Source organism: Mobula birostris, chromosome 18 (genome assembly GCF_030028105.1).
Source record: "Mobula birostris isolate sMobBir1 chromosome 18, sMobBir1.hap1, whole genome shotgun sequence".
Taxonomy (NCBI): Eukaryota; Metazoa; Chordata; class Chondrichthyes; order Myliobatiformes; family Myliobatidae; genus Mobula; species Mobula birostris.
Genome location: NC_092387.1, coordinates 63,504,387 through 63,526,838, shown reverse-complemented (window position 1 = coordinate 63,526,838; position 22,452 = coordinate 63,504,387). Strand labels below are relative to the sequence as shown.

Below are 22,452 nucleotides of genomic sequence, written 5' to 3'. Positions count from 1 at the left end.
GACATAAGCAGTGATGTGGCTCTGTTGGTAAGAAATGGAATTACATCTTTACAAGGGGTGATTGATAAGTTCGTGGCCTAAGGTAGAGGGAATCACATTTATTTTTCCTACATTTACACACTTAGTCCAGCGGTCGTGGAGCATATTGATCCCTCCTTTGTAGAGGTTGGCGTCTTGGACTGCCGGAAGTGGTCCACAGCAGGGGTGATTGATAAGTTCATGGCCTACAGTAGAAGGAGATGAGTTATTAACTTCAAACTTTCTGCATTTTCACTCAGAGTTGAACTGCACCTGCATGTAATGAGAGCTGTGGCCATGAACTTATCAATCACCCCTGCTGTGGATCACCTGCAGGTCCAAGTCGCCCTTGTTACATGCACGTGTAGTTCAACTCTTTTGGGTGATAATGCGGAAAGTTTGAAGTTAATAACTCATCTCCTTCTGTCTTAAGTCACAAACTTATCAATCATCGCTGCTGTGGACCACTCCTACAGAGAAGGAATCTGTATGCTCCACGACCGCTGGACTAAGTGTGTACATGTAGAAGGGGACTATGAAGTGTGCTAGGTTTTCTAAAAATGACTCTTTCTACCTTAGGCCATGAACTTGTCAATCATCCCTCATAGAAAGAAGAGACATCGTGTCAGAGAACGTTGAATCTTTGTGGGTGGATTTAAGAAACTGCAAGGGTAAAAAAAAATGATGGGAGTCATACAGAGGCTTCCAAATAGTAGTCAAGATGTGGGGTTGAGATTGCAAAGGGAGGTGGAAAGAACATGTAATAGGGGTACAGTATTCAAGGGGATTAGGAAAATCAGCCTGGAGTCAGATCGCAAGAGAGGAAATTTGTTGAGTGCCTATGAGATGGCTTTTTAGAGCAGCTTGTGCTTGAGTCTACTTAGGGAAAGACTTTCTTAGGTTGGGTGTTCTGTAATAATTGATATTTTTTTAGGGAGCTAAAGGTAGAGGAACCTTTAGGAGAAAATGATCACATGATTGAATTCATATTGCAATTTGAGAGGGAGAAGCATAAGTCACATGTATCAGTATCACAATGGAATAAAGGGAATTACAGAGGCATGAGAGAGGAACTTGCCCTGGTGGACTGGAGAAGGATACTGGTGGGGATGACAACAGAGCAGAGATGGCTGAAGTTTCTGGGATAGATAGGAGGGGTGATTGATAAGTTCATGGCCAAAGCTGGAGTCAATTTTAGAAAACCTAGCACATTTATTTTTCCTACATTTACACAGCGGTTGTGGAGCATACGGATCCCTTCTCTGTAGAAGTTGGTGTCTTGGACCTCCAGAAGTGGTCTACAGCAGGGGTGATTGATAAGTTCGTGGCCTATGGTAGAAGGAGATGAGTTATTAACTTCAAACTTTCTGCATTTTCACTCAAAGAGTTGAACTGCACGTGCATGTAATGAGAGCTGTATAACTCATCTCCTTCTACCTCAGGCCACGAATTTATCAATCACCCCTGCTGTGGACCACTTCTACAAAGAAGAACCACTGGATTACGTGTGTAAATGTAGGAGGAGACTATGTTGAAAAATAAATGTGCTAGGTTTTCTAAAATTGACTCCTTCTATCTTAGGCCACAAACTTATCAATCACCCCTCGTATGTCCCACAGAAGCAGTTGTTCTCAGATGGCAGGAGAAGGCAACTGTGGTTGACCAGGGAAGTTAAAGACTACATAGAAGCCAAGGAAAGGGCATATAAGATAGTAAAAGTGCATGGTAAGTTGGATGATTGGGATGTTTTTAAAATCCAACAAAAGACAACTAAAAAGCCATAAGGGAAAAGATGGAATACAAGGGCAAACTAGCCAATAACATAAATCAGGATACTAAAAGTTTTTCCAGTTATATGAAGAGTAAAAGGGAGGTGAGAGTTAATATTGGACCACTGCAAAATGATGCTGGTGAGGTAGTAATGGGGGACAAAGAAATGGCAGATTAACTGAATGGGTACTTTGCATCAGTCTTTACTGTGGAAGACACCAGCAGGGTGCCAGAAGTCCGTGAGTGTCAGGTAACAGTGGTGAGTGCCATTGCTATTAAAGGAAAAAGTGCTAGGCAAACTGAAAAGTCTTAAGGTGGATAAGTCCCTGGACTAGATGGACTGCATCTCAGAATTCTGAAAGAGGTTGCTGAAGAAATAATGGATGCATTGATCATCATCTTTCAAGAATCACTTGATCCTGGCATGGTCCTGGAGGACTGGAAGATTGCAAATATCACTCCACTCTTTAAGAAGGAGCATGGCAAGAGAAAGAAAATTACAGGTCAGTTGCCTAACCTCAGTGGTTGGGAAAGTGTTGGAGTCCGTTATTAAGGATGGGGTTTCTGGGTACTTGGAGACGAATGATAAACTAAGTCAATGTCAGCATGGCTTCTGTAAAGGGAAATCTTGCCTGACAAATCTGTTAAGATTTCTTCAAGGAAATAACAAGCAGGATGGACAGGAGAGAGGCAGTGTGCATCTCTTACTTGCATTTTCAGAAGGCATTTGATAAGGTGCCACACATGAGGCTGCTTAACAAGATAAAATCCCATGGCATTACAGGAACGATATTGACATGGATACAGGAATAGCTGACAGACAGGAGGCAGTGAGTGGGAATAAAGAGGGTCTTTTCTGGTTGACAGCCGGTGACTAGCGGTGTTCCTCAGAGATTAATATTGGGACCACTACTTCTTACATTGTTTGTTAGTGATTTAGATACTGGAATTGATAGCCTTGTGGCAAAGTTTGCAACTGTTGCGAAGATAGGTGGAGGGGTAGGTACTGCTGGGAAAGGTACGCAACTGCAGGACTTAGACAATTTGGAAGAATGGGCAAAAAAAGTGGCAAATGGCTTAGAGTTGGGAAATGTATGATAATAGATTTTGGTAAAAGGAACAAAAGTTTATCTAAATGGGGAGAAAATGCAAACATCAGGGGTGCAAAGGGAATTAGGAGTTCTCATGCAAGTGTAACGCACAGGGCTATCAGCTCGTGTTCCTCTAGGGGAAACCCCATCTGCCCGCCAAACCATGCCTCACGTTTGCGTAGTTTATGTAATGCACCCTGGTACAAACTCACACATAAAATATCAGGCAGCACACAATGTACGATTTACAGATTACACTTTATAAATCTTACTGGAACTATGTAATTAATAGAGATACAATATAAAAGGAAAATAAAAGGCACCAAATTTATCAGAGTTCAACCACTTCGTGCACAACCGATGGAGCTCAATTAACAGGGTCTTCTTTCCACCATTCGATCTCCTCCAACCTCCTCGACCCACCGCCTGGGACTAACCACAGTGGTCGACCAGAGCACGTCCAGCATGTCCTTCCTCTTCGGTTCTCCTCCCGAAAAGCCCGTGCACTGACTCAGGTTCCCACACAAACAGATAGAATAACATAGCTTCCATTGGTTAGTTCCTCCGTTACCTATAACTATAACCCAAACATTTCAGCTACAGAGAACATTACCTCATAGTTAGCATTACAAAGAAGCCATTTTATAATTAGCAGTTAACAGTTAACATTACAGTTAATCTTACTGAGAACCCTACATTTTTCCTTCACGGAATTTAGTCATGCCCTCATGATGTTCAGATAATTCGCCAAAGCTTCCTGCAGAACACATAGCCCAATCCAAGTGCAGAAAGGAGTGACATAACTCCCCAAAACAGTAGAGATCACATTCTGCTCCCCAGGCGCTACATAGACCAACCTCTCCGGTGGGGGGGGGGTCCTAATCGTCTGAGACCTCCATACCCCCTCTTCTAGCTCTTCCGGCTCAGTCACTACTGGGGACGCTTTGGGGCTACCTGGAGAAATCTCCCGTGATCTGTCACTCAAGCCCCTCTGCAACTCGGATCCCCCTGCCTCGGGTTCAGGCCTCCCTCCCTCTCCTTCAGAGTCCGGATGCACTCCCTGTTGCACACCAATAGCTCCCCTCACCTCCCCTGACGCAGTGGGAGAAGGGCCTGGAGTCTCTTCCTCCATCACGGGGGAGTTAGTGAACAGCGGCATGTACCACACTTTCAAATCCGTATCCCTCTTTCGCAGCGGGCTCTTCCCTCGCTCCGTGCCTCCGCAGAGTCCTCGTACTAAGCGGAAACTCCAATTCGGGCTCTTGGTCTACCTGCACCTCTTGGCCCAGGGGCAATAGGTGGTTCCGATGGAGTATCTTGACAGCCCCCTTCCCGTCCTCTGGCCTCACCCGGAAAACCGGTAGGTTGGGCATCTGACTTTCCACCACATAGGGTGTGGCCGCCCAGCAGTCAGCCAATTTGTGCTTTCCAGATAATCCCAAATTCCTTATGAGAACTCGGTCTCCCGGCAGCAGTTGGGAGAACTTCACTTTCTGGTCATACCTCCTCTTATTTCCCCGAATCTGCTTGGCGGTCACCACCCCGGCCAATTTGTAAGCCCTTCTCAGCTCTCTCCTCATATCAGACACACATTTCAAATAAGGTTTCGGCTGTACGTCACCCACGTCAGTCCCGAAACAGAGGTCAATGGGCAACCTCGCCTCGCGCCAAACATCAGATAATAGGGCGAATAATGTACCCAGTAGCTTCATTGCGTGTACAGTTGTAGCAGTGAACCAGATGCCCAACATGTTAGCCCCATCTGCTCTTTTTGCTGATCTCCAGTGTCCCGAGCATGTCTATAGCAAGGTCCGATTAAACCTCTCTGGCTAGGGATCGCCCTGCGGGTGATAGGGCATGGTCCTCGATTTCTCAACCCCCAGCATGCCCAGTAACTCATAGATGAGTTTACTCTCGAAGTCCCATCCCTGATCACTATGTATCCGCTGGGGAAGGCCATAATGCACAAAATACTTCTCCCATAACACTTCTGCCACCGTAGTCGCCCTCTGATCCTTGGTCGGAAAAGCCTGAGCATATCTAGTGTAGTGGTCCGTGATGACTTCGCTGTGTTGCTGGTATTAGGTGCTATAGACAGGAAATCCATACACACCAAGTCCAGGGGCCCTGCACTCTGCAAGTATCACAAAGGAGCGGCCTGCACAGGCAGTGTCTTCCGGCATATGCAACAAATACATGACTTGCAGTACTCTTCAACGTCCGACTTCATTTGAGGTCAGTAAAACCTGTCTTTGAGCAATCCATAGGTCTTCTCCACCCCCAAATGTCCAGTCCCATCGTGCAGTGACTTAACGCAATCTTCCGATACTTCTCAGGCAGGACCAACTGCCAACACTGAGGTCAGTCGGGGGTGACGTGACCCAGTATAAAATTTGTTTCCTCAACTTCACCCGAGGCCACTCCCTCAGTAACGGAAGCACCGAAACGGGTTTCGTCTTCTCCACCCGCGCCATATCCCCCTTTTCCACCGCGTACCAAACGGTGCCAATTCCCAGGTCATCTCGCTGAGCAGCTGCCACTTCCCCCAGACTCATTTCCAGCAGCTGCTTGATCTTCAGAGCAGTCGTCACAGGAAACTGGGGGTAGGGCGTCGTCAGAAGTCCCCAGTGGGTCCACTGCGTGATACCGCATCTCCTTTTCCTCAGCCTTCACAGTGATAGCAAACTGACACATGGCCTTCACCCCAGAGGCAGGAACGCTCTCCCACTCCTGGTCCCTCCCCAGTTCCTCATGCACCCGTCCGGACAAAGTGTCCACATTGACGTTCCGGCTCCCCGGCTGGTACTATAGGATGAAATTATACGACGACAAGGCCGCCAACCACCGATGGCCTGTAGCATCCAGTTTCACCGACGTCAGGATATAAGTAAGCGGGTTGTCCGTCCTCACCCCAAGCTTGGTCCCGTAGAGATAGTTACTCAGCTTATCCACCACCACTCATTTCAAGGCCAGGAACTCTAACATGTGGGTGGTATAGTTTCTCTCAGAGGGCGACAAACTCCAGATGACAAACGCTACAGGTCTCAACCCGGCACCCTGATCTTGATACAAGACAGCCCCTAATCCCTCTCAGCTGGCATCGGTGTGTAGTACATAGGGTAACCGGGGGTCCGCAAGAGCCAGCACCCGTGCCTGGGTCAGCAACTCTTTCAGCGATTGAAAAGCCTCCTCACATTTTGCATCCCACCTCTGTCCGAAGGGCTCTGACGGGTTGAGGTAGTCTCCGGTCTCCCGTCCCCTTTTCCTCTTCTGCCCCAGGGGTGGGTAACCATGCAGAAGATGGTTCAAGGGGTGACTCACTTTGGCGTAGCTCTTCACGTGCCCCAGAAAGTTAATTTACAGGTGGAGACCGTGGTAAAAGGCAAATGTTGGCATTTATTTCAAGAATAGAATATAAAACAAGAAGATAATGCTGAGGTTTTATAAGACACTAGTCAGGCCACACTTGAGAGTATTGTCAACAGTTCTGGGCCGCATATCTCAGAAAAGGATATGTTGTTATTGAAGAAAGTGCAGAAGAGGTTCATGAGGATGATTTCGGAGGTGAAGGATTTAACATAGGATGAGCATTTGGCTGCTTTGGGCCTGTACTCACTGGAATTTAGAAGAATACGGGTCATCTCATTGAAGCCTACTGAAGGGTGAAAGGACTAGATAAGGTGGATGTGGAGAGGATGTCTCCTATGGTGGGTGTCCAGAATTAAAGGGCACAGCCTCAAAATTCAGGGGTGGCCCTTTAGAACAGAGGTAAGGAAGAATATTTTTAGCCTGAAAGTAGTGAATCTGCAGAATGCTTTGCCATGGACAGCAGTGGAGGCCAAGACTGTGGATATATTTAAACTGAAAATTGATAAGTTTTCTGATTGGTCAGAGCATCAATGGATATGGCGAGAAGGCAGGTGTGTGGGGTTGAGTGGAATCTGGGATCAGTCACAATGCAATGGTGAAGTAGACTCAATGGGCTGAATGGCCTAATTCTGCTCCAATGTCTTATAAGAACATAAGATATAGTAACAGATTAGGCCATTTGGCCCATCAAGTCTGCTCCACCATTTTATTATGGCTGATCCATTTCTCTCAACCCTAATTTCCCACCTTCTCCACATAACCCTCCATGCTCTGACAAACCAATAATCTGTCAAACTCTGCCTTAAATATAATCAATGACTTGGGCTCCACGGCCACCTGAAGCAATGAATTCCACAGATTCACCACCTTCTGGCTAAACAAATCGTTCTCATCTCAGTTCTAAATGGACATCTCTCTGCTTGGAGTCTTTGCCCTCTGTTCATGAACACCTCCACCACAGGAAACATTCTCTCCAATAAGTCCTTTCAACATTCCATATGCTTCAATGAGACCCCCCTCATTCTTCTGAATTGCAGTGAGTATAGGCCAGAGCCATCAATCGGTCTTGATACAGTAACCCTTTAAATCCCAGAATCATTCTCATACACCTTCTCTGAACACTCTGTGTCAGCACATCCTTTCTTAGCTAAGGAGCCCAAAACTGCTCACAATACTCTAAGTGAGGCTTTACCAGCACCTTATAAAGCCTCAGCATCCTATTCTAGTCCTCTTGAATACTAACATTGTATTTGTCTTCCTCACCACTGACTCAACATACAAATTACTTCTCAAGTCCTTTTGCACCTAGGATTTGTGAATTTTCTCTACATTTAGAAAATAGTCTCCACTTTTATTTCTTCTACCCAAGTGTATGACCATCACTTCCTCACACCATATTCCATTTGCCACTTCTTTTCCCATTTTCCTAATCTGTCCAAGTCTTTCTGCAGCCTTCCTGCTTCCTCAACACTACCTGTCCCTCCACCAATCTTCATATCACCTGCAAACTTGACTTTAAAGCCATCAATTCCATCATCCAAATCATTGACATATGAAGTAAAAAGATCACCGGCATTTAAGGGTTCTTTTACCTTAAGCTCTCTAATCATTTTCAGTTTTTTTGCACAACACCCAATCCAGAATAACATCCCCTAATAGACTCAACCACAAGATGCTATTAAAGTCATCTTGTAGGCATTCTACAAATTCCCCCTCTTGGGATCTAGCATGAACCTGACTTTCCCCGATCTACCTGCATATTGAAACCATGATTATCATTACGCTTTTGACATGCCTTTTCTTCTACTTATTGTAATTTGTAGCCAACATCTTTGCTACAGTTTGGAGGCCGGTATATAACTCCCATCAGGTCTTTGTACACTCGCATTTTCTTAGCTGTACCCATGATCCCACGTCACCTCTAAGGATTTGATTTCATTTTTTACCAACAGAACCACGCTACCATCTGCCTACCTGCCTGTCCTTTTGATACAATAGTCATAGTCGTAGTCATACTTTATTGATCCCGGGGGAAATTGGTTTTCATTACAGTTGCACCATAAATAATTAAATAGTAATAAAACCATAAATAGTTAAATAGTAGTATGTAAAATATGCCAGGAAATAAGTCCAGGACCAGCCTATTGGCTCAGGGTGTCTGACCCTCCAAGGGAGGAGTTGTAAAGTTTGATGGCCACAGGCAGGAATGACTTCCTATGACGCTCTATGTTGCATCTTGATGGAATGAGTCTCTGGCTGAATATATTCCTGTGCCCAACCAGTACATTATGTAGTGGATGGGAGACATTGTCCAAGATGGCATACAACTTGGACAGCATCCTCTTTTCAGACACCACCATCAGAGGGTCCAGTTCCATCCCCACATCACTGGCCTTACGAATGAGTTTGTTGATTCTGTTGGTGACTGCTACCCTCAGCCTGCTGCCCCAGCACACAATGTGCATCATTGGATGCTAAGTTCCCAGCTATTATCTTCTTTCAGTCATGACTGACTCACTGATGCCTACATTATACCTGAAGATTTCTAACTGCGCTACAAGAACATCTACTTCATTCCGTATACTGCATGCATTCAAATCTCAACCTTTTCAATCCTGTATCCAATACATTTTTTGATTTTGTCCTCTCTTCTACATTGCATCTCATTCAATCTTGCACTGTCATCTGCCTATCCTTCCTGACAGTCTCACGACACACTGTTTCTACTTGTAAACCACTAGCTCTACCACTCCTGTTCAGACACCCTGCCAAATTAGTTTTGCCAGAGTGTCTGAACAGGCCACCCTCCCAAACAGCTCTAGCAAACCTGCTTGCGAGGACATTGGTCCCCCTCGGGTCCAAGTGTAAACTGTCCCTTTTGTACAGGACATACCTCCTCCGGAAGATCCTAATGAATCAGAAATCTGTAACCCTGCCCCATCACCAGTTCCTCAGCCATGCATTTGCCAGCCAGTTGCTTCTATTGTTACCCTCGCTAGCACATAGCACAGGCAGAAATTCAGAGGTGGCTACCCTGGCAGGCCTGCTTTTCAGCTTTCTACCTAGTTCCCTAAAATCTTTCAGGACCTCCTCACCTTTGGTGCTATATGTGCCAAGAATTCAGGCTGCTCACCCACCTCCTTTAGAATGTCACGGACCAAATCCAAGACATCCGATATACCACTCCAGTGTCTATCGTGTCCACTAGAATTTTGTCTCTATTTCTCTATGAAAACTTTCACTCCTGCAGGAGTCCCAGCTGCTGTGGCTCCCCCTCAACAGTATGCAAACTAGTATGCTTTTTGAGGGGAATGGCCACAGGGGTACTCTACACTGGCTGCCCATTTCCCTTCCTTCTCTTGACAAGTCCCTGAGTTACTTGCCTACTGCATCCTAGGGGTGACTACCTCCCTGTTGCCCACCTACCATTTCCTCGGTTTCCCATACAAGCCAAATGTCATCAAGCTACACGTCTTGCAGAATTCCTACTTCTTACACAAAAAAACATAGCACCACCCGAGTCACTATACTGCTGTATACTGTAACAGATGAAGAATGAATAAAGAAGTTCTGTCAGCCTGCACACCAGACAGTTGAAAAGTGACCTCATATGTAATGAGTAGGTCATTGAAACATAGAAAATTACATATAAGTGAAAAATGAAGATCTTGATTGTGTATTGGGTGAATTAATCAGTGGTAGAGGTAAACATACACTACTTAATGGTTTGCTGATCATGAAATAAGCCAAGACATATCATAACAAACCAAAAATTGAAGGTAATTTCAAATATTCCACAGGCTGGTTGCAGAAAGATGCAGCATTAAACTTTCAAAGATTTATGGTAATAAATCATCTGTTGATCACGAAGCAACAAAGAAACTCAATGATGAACTTGTCAAGATCGCTGTTGAAAATCTAACATGCTGAACAGCTGTATCAGTAATATGAGATGAACAAGTGTAAGACAAAGATTACTTACCAGTAACACACAAGTTCAGAGTTGGGAATGATGGTGATGTCCACCATCAGAGGTAGCAATTGCTTACCATTCTGATAGTCAATGCACATTGCTCATGCACAAAATTATTAAAAATATTAAATTACCTTCAGGATATACATACAAGCTGTATGTGTAATGTAAATGGATTGTGTTTAGACTTGGAACCCATTCCAAGGTACCTCATTATACATAGTACCTTGAAAAAGTATTCCGGCCCCTCAACTGTTTTCCATAATGGTCAACTATTTTCACATTTTACTGTCCGTTTCTAAATTTTAAATATATTGAAGGATTTTTTTGAGTGGATCCACAAAACACTGCAGTATATTAAATAAAAAGAAAATTTCCAAAATCTGTCAATTTACCAAAAATTGAGGCTTAAAAGTATTTATTCCCTTTGTAGTTACAATGCTAACGCTCCTCAGATGCAATATATTACCTTACCAGTTCACCAAATTTGTTGATGTGGAAAATTGGGAGGTTCACCCGATTTTCAAGACCAAATCAAAACGACAAAAGAGCATTCAAGTCAGAGAAATAATTAAAAACAAATCTGGGGAAGAGTACAAGATCGTCTCATTGGCACTGAACATGCCTTAAAACTCAGTGCAGGCTTTCATGAAGAGGGAAGAAAAGAAACCACACCTATGCTGCCTAGGCCAGACTGCCCCTCGAAACTTAATTGTTGGAGATGAATGACACTTGTGAGAGAGGTTACTGTGATGCCAACTCACTGAGTGAGCTGCAGAAATCAATGGCCACAATCTCTAAGGCCTTGCAGAAGAAAGGTATTTATGGAAGAGTGGAAAGGAAGTGTGAGGTATTGCACTTTGGAAAGACAAACCAAGGTAGAACATACAAGGTAAATGGTAGGGCACTGAGGAATGCAGTAGAACCGAGGGATCTGGGAATCCAGATACAAAATTCCCTAAAAGTGGCATCACAGGTAGATAGGGTCGTAAAGAGAGCTTTTGGTACATTGGCCTTTATAAATCAAAGTACTGAGTATAGGAGTTGGAATGTTATGGTGAGGTTGTATAAGGCATTGGTGAGGCCGAATCTGGAGTATCGTGTTCAGTTTTGGTCACCAAATTACAGGAAGGATATTTGATAAGGTTGAAAGAGTGCAGAGGTTTACAAGGATGTTGCCGGGACTTGAGAAACCGAGTTACAGAGAAAGGTTGAATAGGTTAGGACGTTATTCCCTGGAGCGTAGAAGAATGAGGGGAGATTTGATAGAGGTATATAAAATTATGATGGGTATAGATAGATAGTGAATGCAAGCAGGCTTTTTCCACTGAGGCAAGGGGAGAAGAAAAAACCAGAGGACATGGGTTAAGGGCGAAAAATTTAAAGGGAACATTGGCCAGCGGGGGGGGGGGGGGCTTCTTCACACAAAGAGTGGAATGAACTGCCAGATAAAGTGGTTAATGCGGGCTCACTTTTAACATTTAAAAAAAACTTGGACAGGTACATGGATGGGAGGTGTATGGAGGGATATGGTCCGGGTGCAGGTCAGTGGGACTAGGCAGAAAAATGATTCCGGACAGCCAAGGGCCAAAAGGCCTGTTTCTGTGCTGTAATGTTTCTATGGTTTCTAAGGAGCCCTGGCTTAAAAAAAACTTATCTTTACCTGTAAAAACCTTTGCAAAGTTTCACATAAAAGATACTGTAAAGATATGGAAGGTCTTGTGGTTGGATAATACTGAATCTTTGGCCTCAACACTAAGCAGTACTCATGACGCAAATCTAATACTGTGTATCAACTGGGGAACACCCACCCCACTGTAAAGTCTGGTGGAGGTAACAAGGAATGGAAACCGGATCTGGATTGGTAAGAAGATGAATGCTACTGAATACAGAGAGATGCTAGATAAGAACTTGCCTTTGCCAGAAAGCTTAAACTGGGGAGGAAGCACGTCTTTCAGTAAGACAAAAACACAAACCATACTGCTCGAGCAACCATGGAGTGGCTTCTAATGAAGAAAAATTCATATCCTGTAGTATCGAGTTCCAACTTTAAACCAACCCAACAGCTCTGGCAAAACCTCAACTTTGCTGTCCACTGCCGCTCCCCAACCAACCTGGCAGTTTGAACAACTTTGCAAGGACCAACAGGCAAATCTTGTTCCATCACATTGTGCAAAGCTAATAGAGACTTATGCAAACTGACTACTGGCCATAATAGCTGAGAGGTGGTTCAATTTAATATGGAACAAAGGTGGGTGAATACTTTCGAACTGCTGACATTTCAGTTTTTGAATTTTTAGTTTTCCACCCTTTATAATTTTCCATTTTTTGGGCTCTAATGTAAAAAAGGAACATGCGATTCACAAATAAAGATTCTCAGTAAAAGTGATCAAAATCTCTGGTTGTAATACTCATTTATTTAAACAAGGGTCTGGGGCTGAATAGTTTTATAAAGCACTGTAACTATATTCCAAAATCCAAAATACTTCCGGCCAACCATTTCGGATAAGTAGTGCTCAACCTGTACTTGAAGATAAAGCACTGCATTGCAGAAACACTGGTTGAGACAAAGTATTTGGCGAGATAAAAATTAATAAGCTTGATGCCAGTTTGTGCCGAGCTTGGGTCCACTGTGGACTAATTGATTAAAAATGAGCTTTTTGTCACATGCACATCAAAATACGCAGTGAAACGTATCATTCATGTTAATGGCCAATACAATCCAAAGATGTGGTGGTGGTGGTGGGGAATCCGCAAATGTCACCATGCTTCTGGAGCTAACATAACATGCTCACAAATTATTAACTCATTATATCTTTGGATTGTGGGAAGTAACCAGAGTATACGGTCATGGGAAGAACATACAAACTCAAAGACAGCTGTAGAAACTAAATCCCGGGCAAGACGGTACCCCGCCACTGCCTGTGAGCTTGCATGTTTTCCTTGTGACCACATGGAGTTTCCTCCAGGTGCTCTGGTTTTCTTCCTATAGTTATAGTCATACTTTATTGATCTCGAGGGAAATAGGTTTTCATTACAGTTGCACCATAATTAAACAGTAATATGTAAATTATGCCAGGAAATAAGTCCAGGACCAGCCTATTGGCTCAGGGTGTCTGACCCTCCAAGGGAGGAGTTGTAAAGTTTGATGGCCACAGGCAGGAATAATTTCCTATGATGCTCAGTGTTGCATCTCAGTGGAATGAGTCTCTGGCTGAATGTACTCCTGTGCCCAACCAGTCCATTATGTAATGGATGGGAGACATCGTCCAAGATGGCATGCAACTTGCCATCTTGGACAATACCATCCTGGCCAAAGATGTACTGGCTGGCAGGTTATTTGATCATTGTGAATTGTCCTGTGATTAGGCCAAGATTAAATTGAGGGAATGGTGGGTGGTGTGGCTTGAAGGACCTTAAGGGCCTATTCTGCCCTGTACCTCAATAAATGTTCCAAGGTACACACTCAACCCATAAGGTTACCACTGCTACAGTATTCATAAAGGACAGAACAAGTGTCTGGTCAAAATAATGCCACAACCGGTTTTGAAATCATAAGTTAATTGTCTTTTATGTACATCCTCAACAGCTCTAACCTATACAAGTAAAAAAAAACTACTGTATAACAAGAGAAGACAACTTTCCAATTTTTATAAGGTTTATTTGAGCACCAGGGAAGAAATCAGAGATGGTGATCCATGGTCAATTCAGCCTGTTGGTGGAGAAAAAAAATAATTAAAATCTGCACCTTATACATCTGTAATGAGAACTGCAGATTCAAAAATTGACAATATTCAATCATTAATTTACCAACTTTTAATTACTTTTTGAAACCAAGTTCCACACATCACTTAATAATAACTCTTAAACATATACCATCTCAAAAGACAATCTGGCATCAGCAAGTTAAATACTCACGTTTCAGGAGATCTTCATGTGTACTGCCATATTACTGTACGGAAACAAAATAGAGCGAAATAAAATTACCCAAATTTGTATGACTTCATATTTCAAACACATTTGAGAAAAATGTGGGGGGGGGGGGGGCTTGTTTAGAATTGGATATATCAAAGTGGAGCAGCAAGTTACAGCATCTGCAGTTACTTATCTCCAAATGCAACTGCTTGGCACTAGAAGCGGACGAGGCAACCTCTTGAGCAACCACAGTACTACCACTATATGAATGCACTTCCACTTATGAAGGGATTCCATGGGAAATGGGATTTCGTTTTACAAAAATTGAAATATGGGGTTTTCTCTAGGAATGCAACCCTTCTGTAATGCAGGGGTCCTCTGTACACAAAATGCGAATGAAAGGATTAGACCAAATCACAATCTAAACTACAGAAGTTAAATCTCTAATGTACTCTATCACATGCAATCAGAAATTATGACCAGTATGACAAATTATGGCATTGAAAATTTTACAAGTGCAATTGAAAGCATGCTGCAAAGGAGAAAACGGCATTCTCAAAAGATCAAGAGCTCCACAAGAGTTATTGACTGCACGAATTTTAGTAATATGGACAGCCTCTAAACATTCAAAAAAGTGAAAGGTTAAAGCACTGAATATGATTGCATGCCATGATTAAGACACCCTCGAAATAAAACATGCACTTAGTTAGAAAATATACCTCTATTTACAAAATTATACCCTCTTAAATGAAATGGAGGGTCAGGCTTCATTTAACTATATGGCCTACTATTTTAAAACAACTTAGAATAGCTTTTATTCCCAATTTAATGTATTTAGATTAGTAACAATTAGCTCAATATACAAATCTAGAGTTTTCTCAATCTCATCTTATCCTGCTGGCAACTCATCATCTTGCACCACTCACAAGATTAATTTCTTGGTAGTGATATTTTCTTTCACAGAAGAAAACATGTGGATATATGAAAGTCCAGTTTCTTCATTTCTAGTTACATCTATCACAACTGCTTTATTGAATTTAAAAAACTTTTCAGCTTCAAGACTTCAAAAGAATGAAGAATAAAACACACTTGCTTCAATTTCATTATGTTCTTGAGCATAACTTTAATTGTGGCATAACAACTGTGAAAAGTTTATTTATTGAGACAGCTCAGACTAAGTCCTTCCAGCCCTTTGAGCCCTGCTGCCCAGCAACCCCCTAGTCTAAACCTGACGACTTACAATGATCAGTTAACCGACTAACCGGTATGTCTTTGGGATGTGGGAGGAAACCTACATGGTCACAGGGAGAATGTACAAACTCTTTCCAGACAGTGGTGGGAACTGAACTCCGGTCATTGATACTGTAAAGCATTGTTCTACCCACTATGCTAAGGTGTATCATTTATATTCTAGCATCTCATAGATACTGGAGCCAGGCTACAGCTCAATCAGAAACATTCACATCATCTCAAAACCAGCAGGGCAATGGCATGAAATTTGGATAGGTCATCTTTGGACGAGGACACCTGTACAGATCAATCTTCATAATTCCTACCAGCAGGGGAGCTACGTCCTTTTCTTGTAACTTGATTTATTAGTGAATCCAAACATAGATCTTTCTAAATGTTATCGTGCATGTTATTGATACTATTTAAGACTTCACCCAAGAAAAATCTGCATAGAAATTTTCAGTTAGCTTTAATTAGGACTAGCACCGATCCCATGTGAAAAGTAACATGCAAACTATAGAACAGAGCAACATTGAGCAAGACCAGGGTAAATCAGTCACGTGCAGTGCATGCTAGCACACTCATGCATAGACTTCAGTACCTGCCACTGTTGCTTCATTTCTGAAGGATATATTCCATAAGAGCAATAAAGAAAGGCAAAACAAAATTATTGACTGATATCAAAAAACAAATCAAACTTACAAGTCTTAAAAACAGATTTTGGCTAACAGCTAGAAACATCAAAACTCAGAGCAACCAGTTTATTGTGAGAATATTACACCAGTCACACACCTAGCTTGCTGCCAAATTCTTTTAAGGGCAAAAGAAATAGGAAGACATTAATACAATGATGTGCACTCTCTTAACAGCCATTTGCAGAGATAGACAAAATCAAAATGTAAGCTTCTCTGGAAAAAATCAAGAACAAAATAAAAAGTCCACCCTTCCATACACAAGAGAACTAAAGAATGCCCGGAAAGACAGAACATTTGCAATTTCAACTTAAGTGATTTTTACACTTCAAAGACCAGTGACATTAGTGACCTGCCAGTGATATGGCCCTGAAACTGAAAAGGTGAAATTGATTTGGTGTGTGAAACCAAAAGGAGTTTTGTGACTGGCTCCGAGGCAGAGAAGCAACCCCCAAACTTCACCACCTAATATCTCCCAATAGATTGTTCAAGGTAATAGGGATAACCCTGGGAATTATAAACTAGTGAGTCTTACATCATTAGCAGGCAAATTATTGAAGAGGATTCATGAAGTATTTACAAGCATTTTAAGAAGCATAATCTGGTAATCTGCATGGTTTTGTGAAGGCAGGTGATCCCTCACAAGTGTGACTGAATTCTTCCAGAAAGTGACAAAATAAATTGATGGAGATAGAGCAGTGGATATGATGTACATGGATTTTAGTAATGTGTTCAACAAGGTTCCTTATGATAGGCTCATTCAGAAAGTGAGGATGCACAGAATCTTGACTGTGTGGATTGAGAATTGGCTTGCTTGGAGAAGGTAGAGGGTGGTAATAAATGGAGCATATTCTGCTGGGGTCCATGATTATTGGTTTTCCACAGGGATATGTGCTAAGATGTTTGCTCTGTGATTTTTTATAATTGACTTGGAGGAGGAGGAGGAGAAAATGTGGGTTAGTGAGCCTGCAGATTACAAAGGCTTGTCGTATTGGGGATAGAAGAGGCTGAAATAGGGACATTGATAGGATGCACAGCTGGGTCGTCGATATCACAGATTGAGTTCAATCCAGAAAAATATGGAATAATATACACTGAAAGGTTGAACTTGAAGGACGAGTACAAGGTAAGTAGAATTTTTACAGAAGGATCTTGGGGTCCACATCCACAGATCCCTCAAAGTTGCCATGCAAGTTAAGATGGTTAAAAAGGCAAATGGTGCGTTAGTCTTCGTTGGGGGGGTTTGAGTTCCAAAGCCATGAGATAATGCTGCAGCTCTATAAAACTCTGGTTAGACCACACTTGGAGTATTGTGTTCAGTTCTGGATGCCTCAATCTAGAAATTATGTAGAAGCTTTAGAGAGGGTGCAGAGATTTACTCCATGCTGTCTGGATTTGAGATTGTCTTATAAGGATAGGTTGAGCGAGATTTTCCAAGATAGCAATGGCTAATACAAGAGGGCAAAATTTTAAGGTGATTGGAGCAAAGTATAGGGGGAATGTCAGAGGTAGTTTTTTTAAAAAGAAACACTGAATGCTAAGTGCACGGAACACACTGCCACGGATGGAGGTAGGGGCAGATACATTAGGATCACAAGAGACTCAGAAAGGCATATGGATGCAAGAAAATTGCAGGACTCTGTAGGAGAGAAGGATTAGATTGATTTTGGAGTAGGTTAAAAGGTCAACACAATAATGTGGGTCAAAGGGCTTGTACTGTGTTGTTTTATTCTACGTTCCATTACTTTGATGGCTATTGTAAGCTCATTGTAAAAACATGCTACTTTTTTAAAGCTTAGTCAGTGGAAGAAAAGTTCACATTGCAATATGCTATAACAATCATTTGTAAAATCACACATTTGTATGAGATTCTACTTAGCTGCAGAGAAACTAAGCCGTAGAAAAACTAACTAGTGAACACAACACTACATGCAAAATAACAGTATTACCTTCTGTGGTCCGGAGGAACAAAAAAGATAGCAAACATGAACAAAAAAAAGACAAAACTGAAAACCAAAGTTCTCAAATGGAAACAGTAGAGAAAACAAATTTTAATTTAATCAATAGATTCTTTAAAACATTATAATACCTCACAAAAGCAAGACAAATCTAAACTTGAAATTGAGCCACAAGACACAAGGACAGGTGACCGATAGCTCCATTAAGGAACCAGGTTTTAAGGAACATGTTGTTTGAGGGAGGGAGGCAGGAGAGGGAGTTCAGGGCCTAGTTGAGGGGCAGGAGGAAGGTACATGATCAGAGTTGAAAGTAAAATATTCCAAGAGGAATCTAATGATAAAGAATACAACAAGATATTTTCTTTGCCAAGAATTCTCACACCTTTTTGCCAGCACCAACGTTAGCTTTAGCTGTACCGCGAACTTTCTTCATTCTGTTCTTTCGTTCCTTTCGCTGTTTCCTAGAAACCTTTTTCCTCTCCAATAGACCATGCTGAAACAGAATGGATACAGATTAGTATAAAAAAGGGCAGAGTATCCCTAAAATCTCAGCGGTACACAACTTGTCTTCTCACCCTTGCTAGCCTGTGCTTTGGTTCATTCTTCTTGGCGTAATCTAAGGAATCATAGACCATGGCAAATCCTGTTGTTTTGCCACCACCAAACTGCGTCCTGAACCCAAAAACGAACACAACATCTGGCGTTGTTTTGTACATCTTTGCTAGCTTTTCCCTGATTTCTGTTTTGGGAACTGTAGGTTTGCCAGGGTGCAGGACATCGACAACCTATATTGAAACGAAAATGTGCATGAGAACAGAATTGAAATTCCTACCAGGAACTTTCAAGAACATACTAGAAATTGAAGAGAATAATCTCAAAGCAGCTCTTAAGCATTAAAACAAGTGATTCTGCAGATGTTGGAAATCTTGAGCAACACACACAAAAATGCTAAAGCAGGTCAGGCAGCATCTATGGAGGGGAATAAACAGGCAATGTTTTCAGGCCCAGACCCTTCAGCTTGATCTACACTCAAAATACTGGAGAAAATAAGCAACACACACAAAAGGCTATAGGAAAGACTTATTCCCCTCTATAGATGCTGTGCTTGCTGAGTTCTTCCAGCACTTTGTGAGCCTCAAGCTTGCAGTATTAAAGGATTAAGCAGCACAAGAGCTCACAGTATTTCTACAAAAGGGGTAAAAAAAAATCATATCAATCACAACCTTCTGCAAATAATCACACTGAAGGAAAACAACAAAACATTCCTACTCACCATCTGCTTGCGTTGGAGCAAGCGGTTTGTCATGAACTTTCTGGTTCTGATCGTCACTGTGTCGTTCTGTAAAATAAAAAGTAACAAACATACGGTGCACATTTATTCAGAGAACTGAGATGTGGAGAACAATCACACCCCAATCCAACTAATTTCTGTTGACATTGAATAGCATAGGCACTGCTGAGCTCTCTACACCATTAAGCCCAAAGTAAATACTGATCAGAAACTCAACTCAAAACTAAATACTGTCACTGTCAGAGCTGATCAGGTACTAACTTTTCTAACACTTGAAATGAAGCGGGAGGCTGTTCAGCCATCTGATTTGTGCTGACTCATCTCCTCATTCTCCAGAGCTTTTCCATCACTTGTCAAGCTGAAAATAGACAAAGAATAGGACTGGAAGTAGACCAGTCAATCCTTAAAGCATGCTTCACTTTTCAACAGAATCATGACTGATTCTCTATCACAATGCCTCACCCCATGCAATCCCCTATATTTGATGCCTTACATCAACTCAAGTTCTTCAGCAACTCAACCTTTAGCCTTCTATACTGAAGATATCTATAGGATAACCACCCTCAGAACGAAGAAATTCCTTCTTATCCAGTCATATCCTGATAGCAACCTGATAAAACTATACAAAATTATGAGGCATGTAGGATAGGAAGTCGTTTTCCCAGAGTGGAAATACCAGACTAGAAGGCATATATTCAAGATGAGACAGAGAAATTACAAGAGATTTGCATGAGATTTAGCGAGTGGTGGGTGCCTGGAATGTGCTGCCAGAGGAGTTGATAGAAGACAAATAAAAATCTGCCTAAAAATTATCCTCAACTGTCTGAACTATATCCATTTTAAGAAACTTGCTCAGTCTGCATCAACATGCATATTATCTGCCCAGCACCAAAATCAAATCCAGATCCCAAAAACGAACATACAATTATTGCCAGTTCACAGTGATATATTTCCGCACTCTCTGCATCGTCTCTGAGTAACCTCTCTGCCACCACATTATTCCTTGTAGAATAAAACCACAGCAGAAATTTCAAGTTGCCTTGGTCACAACATCTAGGTAAGTTCTCATTCCTTTACAATAGTTCTCTCATTTAAGGGGTTCTCAGAACATTCAACCTGTCAAGTTCCACGCTTCTGGCAGAGCAGCCCCATCAGCCCAGTCCGCCCACTGTCCCACAGCCATTTCACTTCAAATGCCTTTTGAGAAACAAAAATTTCCTTCTGAAACAGAATGATGCTCCTGGTCAGCTTTCAGAATCTATTATTGGCAGCTTTTTTTTTTGGGTCGTTTCTCCAAACTCTTACAGTCTGCATGGAGACAAGAGACCAGAGATGCTGGAATCTGGAGCAATAAACAATGCTGGAGAAATGAGGGTCAAACAGCATTTGTAGATGTGGTGAGTCCAGATGAACAGTCCTGACCAAAAAGTCCATTTTCCCTGTAGATCGGGGGTTCCCAACCTGGCATCCACAGACCCCTTGCTTAATGGTATTGGTCCACGACATCAAAAAGGTTGGGAACCCTTACCATAGCTGCTACTTGACATAGACCAGTCCAGGTCCTTTGGCCCATGATATTGTGAGAAACTTCTAACCTACTCTTAGATCAATCTAATTGCTCCCTCCCACGTAGCCCTCCAATTTTCTTTCATCTAAGTGCCAAAGTCACTTAAAAGTCCCTAATGCCTCTATCATCACCCGATATGTGATGCCTCTATCATCACCCGACAGCACATTCCACACACTCGCCACTTTGTGTAAAAGAACCTTGTCCTTGCATCGCTCCATACTTTCCTCCAATCATGTTAAAACTATGCCCCCTCATATTAGCCATTTCCACCCTTGGAAAAGGTCTGGCTGTCCACTCTATCAATATAATCTTGTACACCTCTAATCTTCCTTTGCTCCAAAAGGAAAGCTTTAGCTCATTTTACCTATCCTCATAAGACATGCCCTCTAGTCCAGGCAGCAGGACAAACCTCTGCAGTCTCACTAAACTTCCAACTCCTTCCTATGAGGTGACCAAACTGATCTGAATATTCCAGTGGCTGAACCAGAGCTGCAACATTCCCTCACAACCCAGAGTTCTCCAATATGTTGTTACACAGCATGGAGCCAGGCTCTTCAATCTATGCCAACCAAGCTAGTCCCATTTACCTGCCATTGGGTCGATAACCCTCCAAAGCTTTCCTATCCAAATACGTGCCCATGCACCATTCAAATGTTTCTATACATACCTGCTTCAACTACCTCCATTGCAGGCTCATTCCATCTACTGACCCCTCTCCGGTTGAAAAAAGTTGCCCCAAATTCTTATTAAACTTCTCCCTTTTTACCTTAAAAACACCCTTTAGTTCTGAGATAGTTATATAGTTTACATTATTTCAGTTTTCAAAAGAAATGAAATAAAATTCATCAGTAAATTACAAATTCCGACCACTCTGGGTGAAAAAGCTGTCCTCTCAGGTTCTTATTGAACCTCTTCCTTTAAATCTACGGCCCCGAGTTCGTACAGTGTATTCTTGCAGTCTGCTTTTATTCATGCAGGTTCTCAGACAATGCAATAAAATTTATTCGAACATCGTGCTTCAACCCCATAATTTTACAGTAATACCCTACAATGCCCAGGGACTTAAAATTTAACAAATTAAATCACACTACTTAAATAAATTAGGTACTCTTACTCTAAATGTAGGAGAGCAGCTGATGCACTACCAGAGCCTGGGCTGGTCTGTGTGTACGCCTGAGAGTAAAGTTTACCAACTTTATACACTAGATCCTAGACTGGCTTACGTTCGGCCTGAGCCGGGCATTTACAACCAAGCAGTCGAGACTCATCCCCATCCCACAGCCACTGGGCACCGGGGCTGCACCAACCCCAGTCCCCGGCGCGGGGCTCCAGTAAGAGCAGGCCCGCGCCGCCGGGCACATCAACGCGCGCGAACAAACATAAAATACACCGGTTATTCAGCTCGGGGGAGCCTCTGCCTGCCATTGGTAACGGGAACAAGCCGGGTCGGCGGTAGATGCCGGAGATTTAGATCGGATTAGATCGCTGTCGCTCACCATCTTGGCCGCCGCTTCAGTATAGGGCTTAGGAAAGAGAGAAGGACCCCGCGCCTGTCAATCAAATCAGCTTAGGTTT

General features: G+C 42.5%; 1 protein-coding gene across 2 annotated transcripts; it reads right to left on the bottom strand.

Annotated features, from left to right (window-relative positions):
- Positions 1-13,861: 13,861 nt before the first annotated feature.
- Positions 13,862-22,423, bottom strand: rps24 (ribosomal protein S24). 2 transcript variants are annotated; one of them, XM_072282826.1, is made up of 7 exons: positions 22,374-22,423; positions 19,290-19,355; positions 18,592-18,801; positions 18,399-18,509; positions 15,968-15,987; positions 14,140-14,173; positions 13,862-13,933 (listed from the first exon to the last, which is right to left on the bottom strand). In XM_072282826.1, the coding sequence occupies exons 1-5, from the start codon at positions 22,374-22,376 to the stop codon at positions 15,982-15,984; spliced, it is 396 nt and encodes a 131-aa protein (XP_072138927.1). In that variant the 5' UTR covers positions 22,377-22,423; the 3' UTR covers positions 13,862-13,933; positions 14,140-14,173; positions 15,968-15,981. The 2 variants fall into 2 exon arrangements, with proteins under 2 accessions (XP_072138927.1, XP_072138928.1); XM_072282827.1 differs by lacking the exon at positions 15,968-15,987.
- Positions 22,424-22,452: the final 29 nt, after the last annotated feature.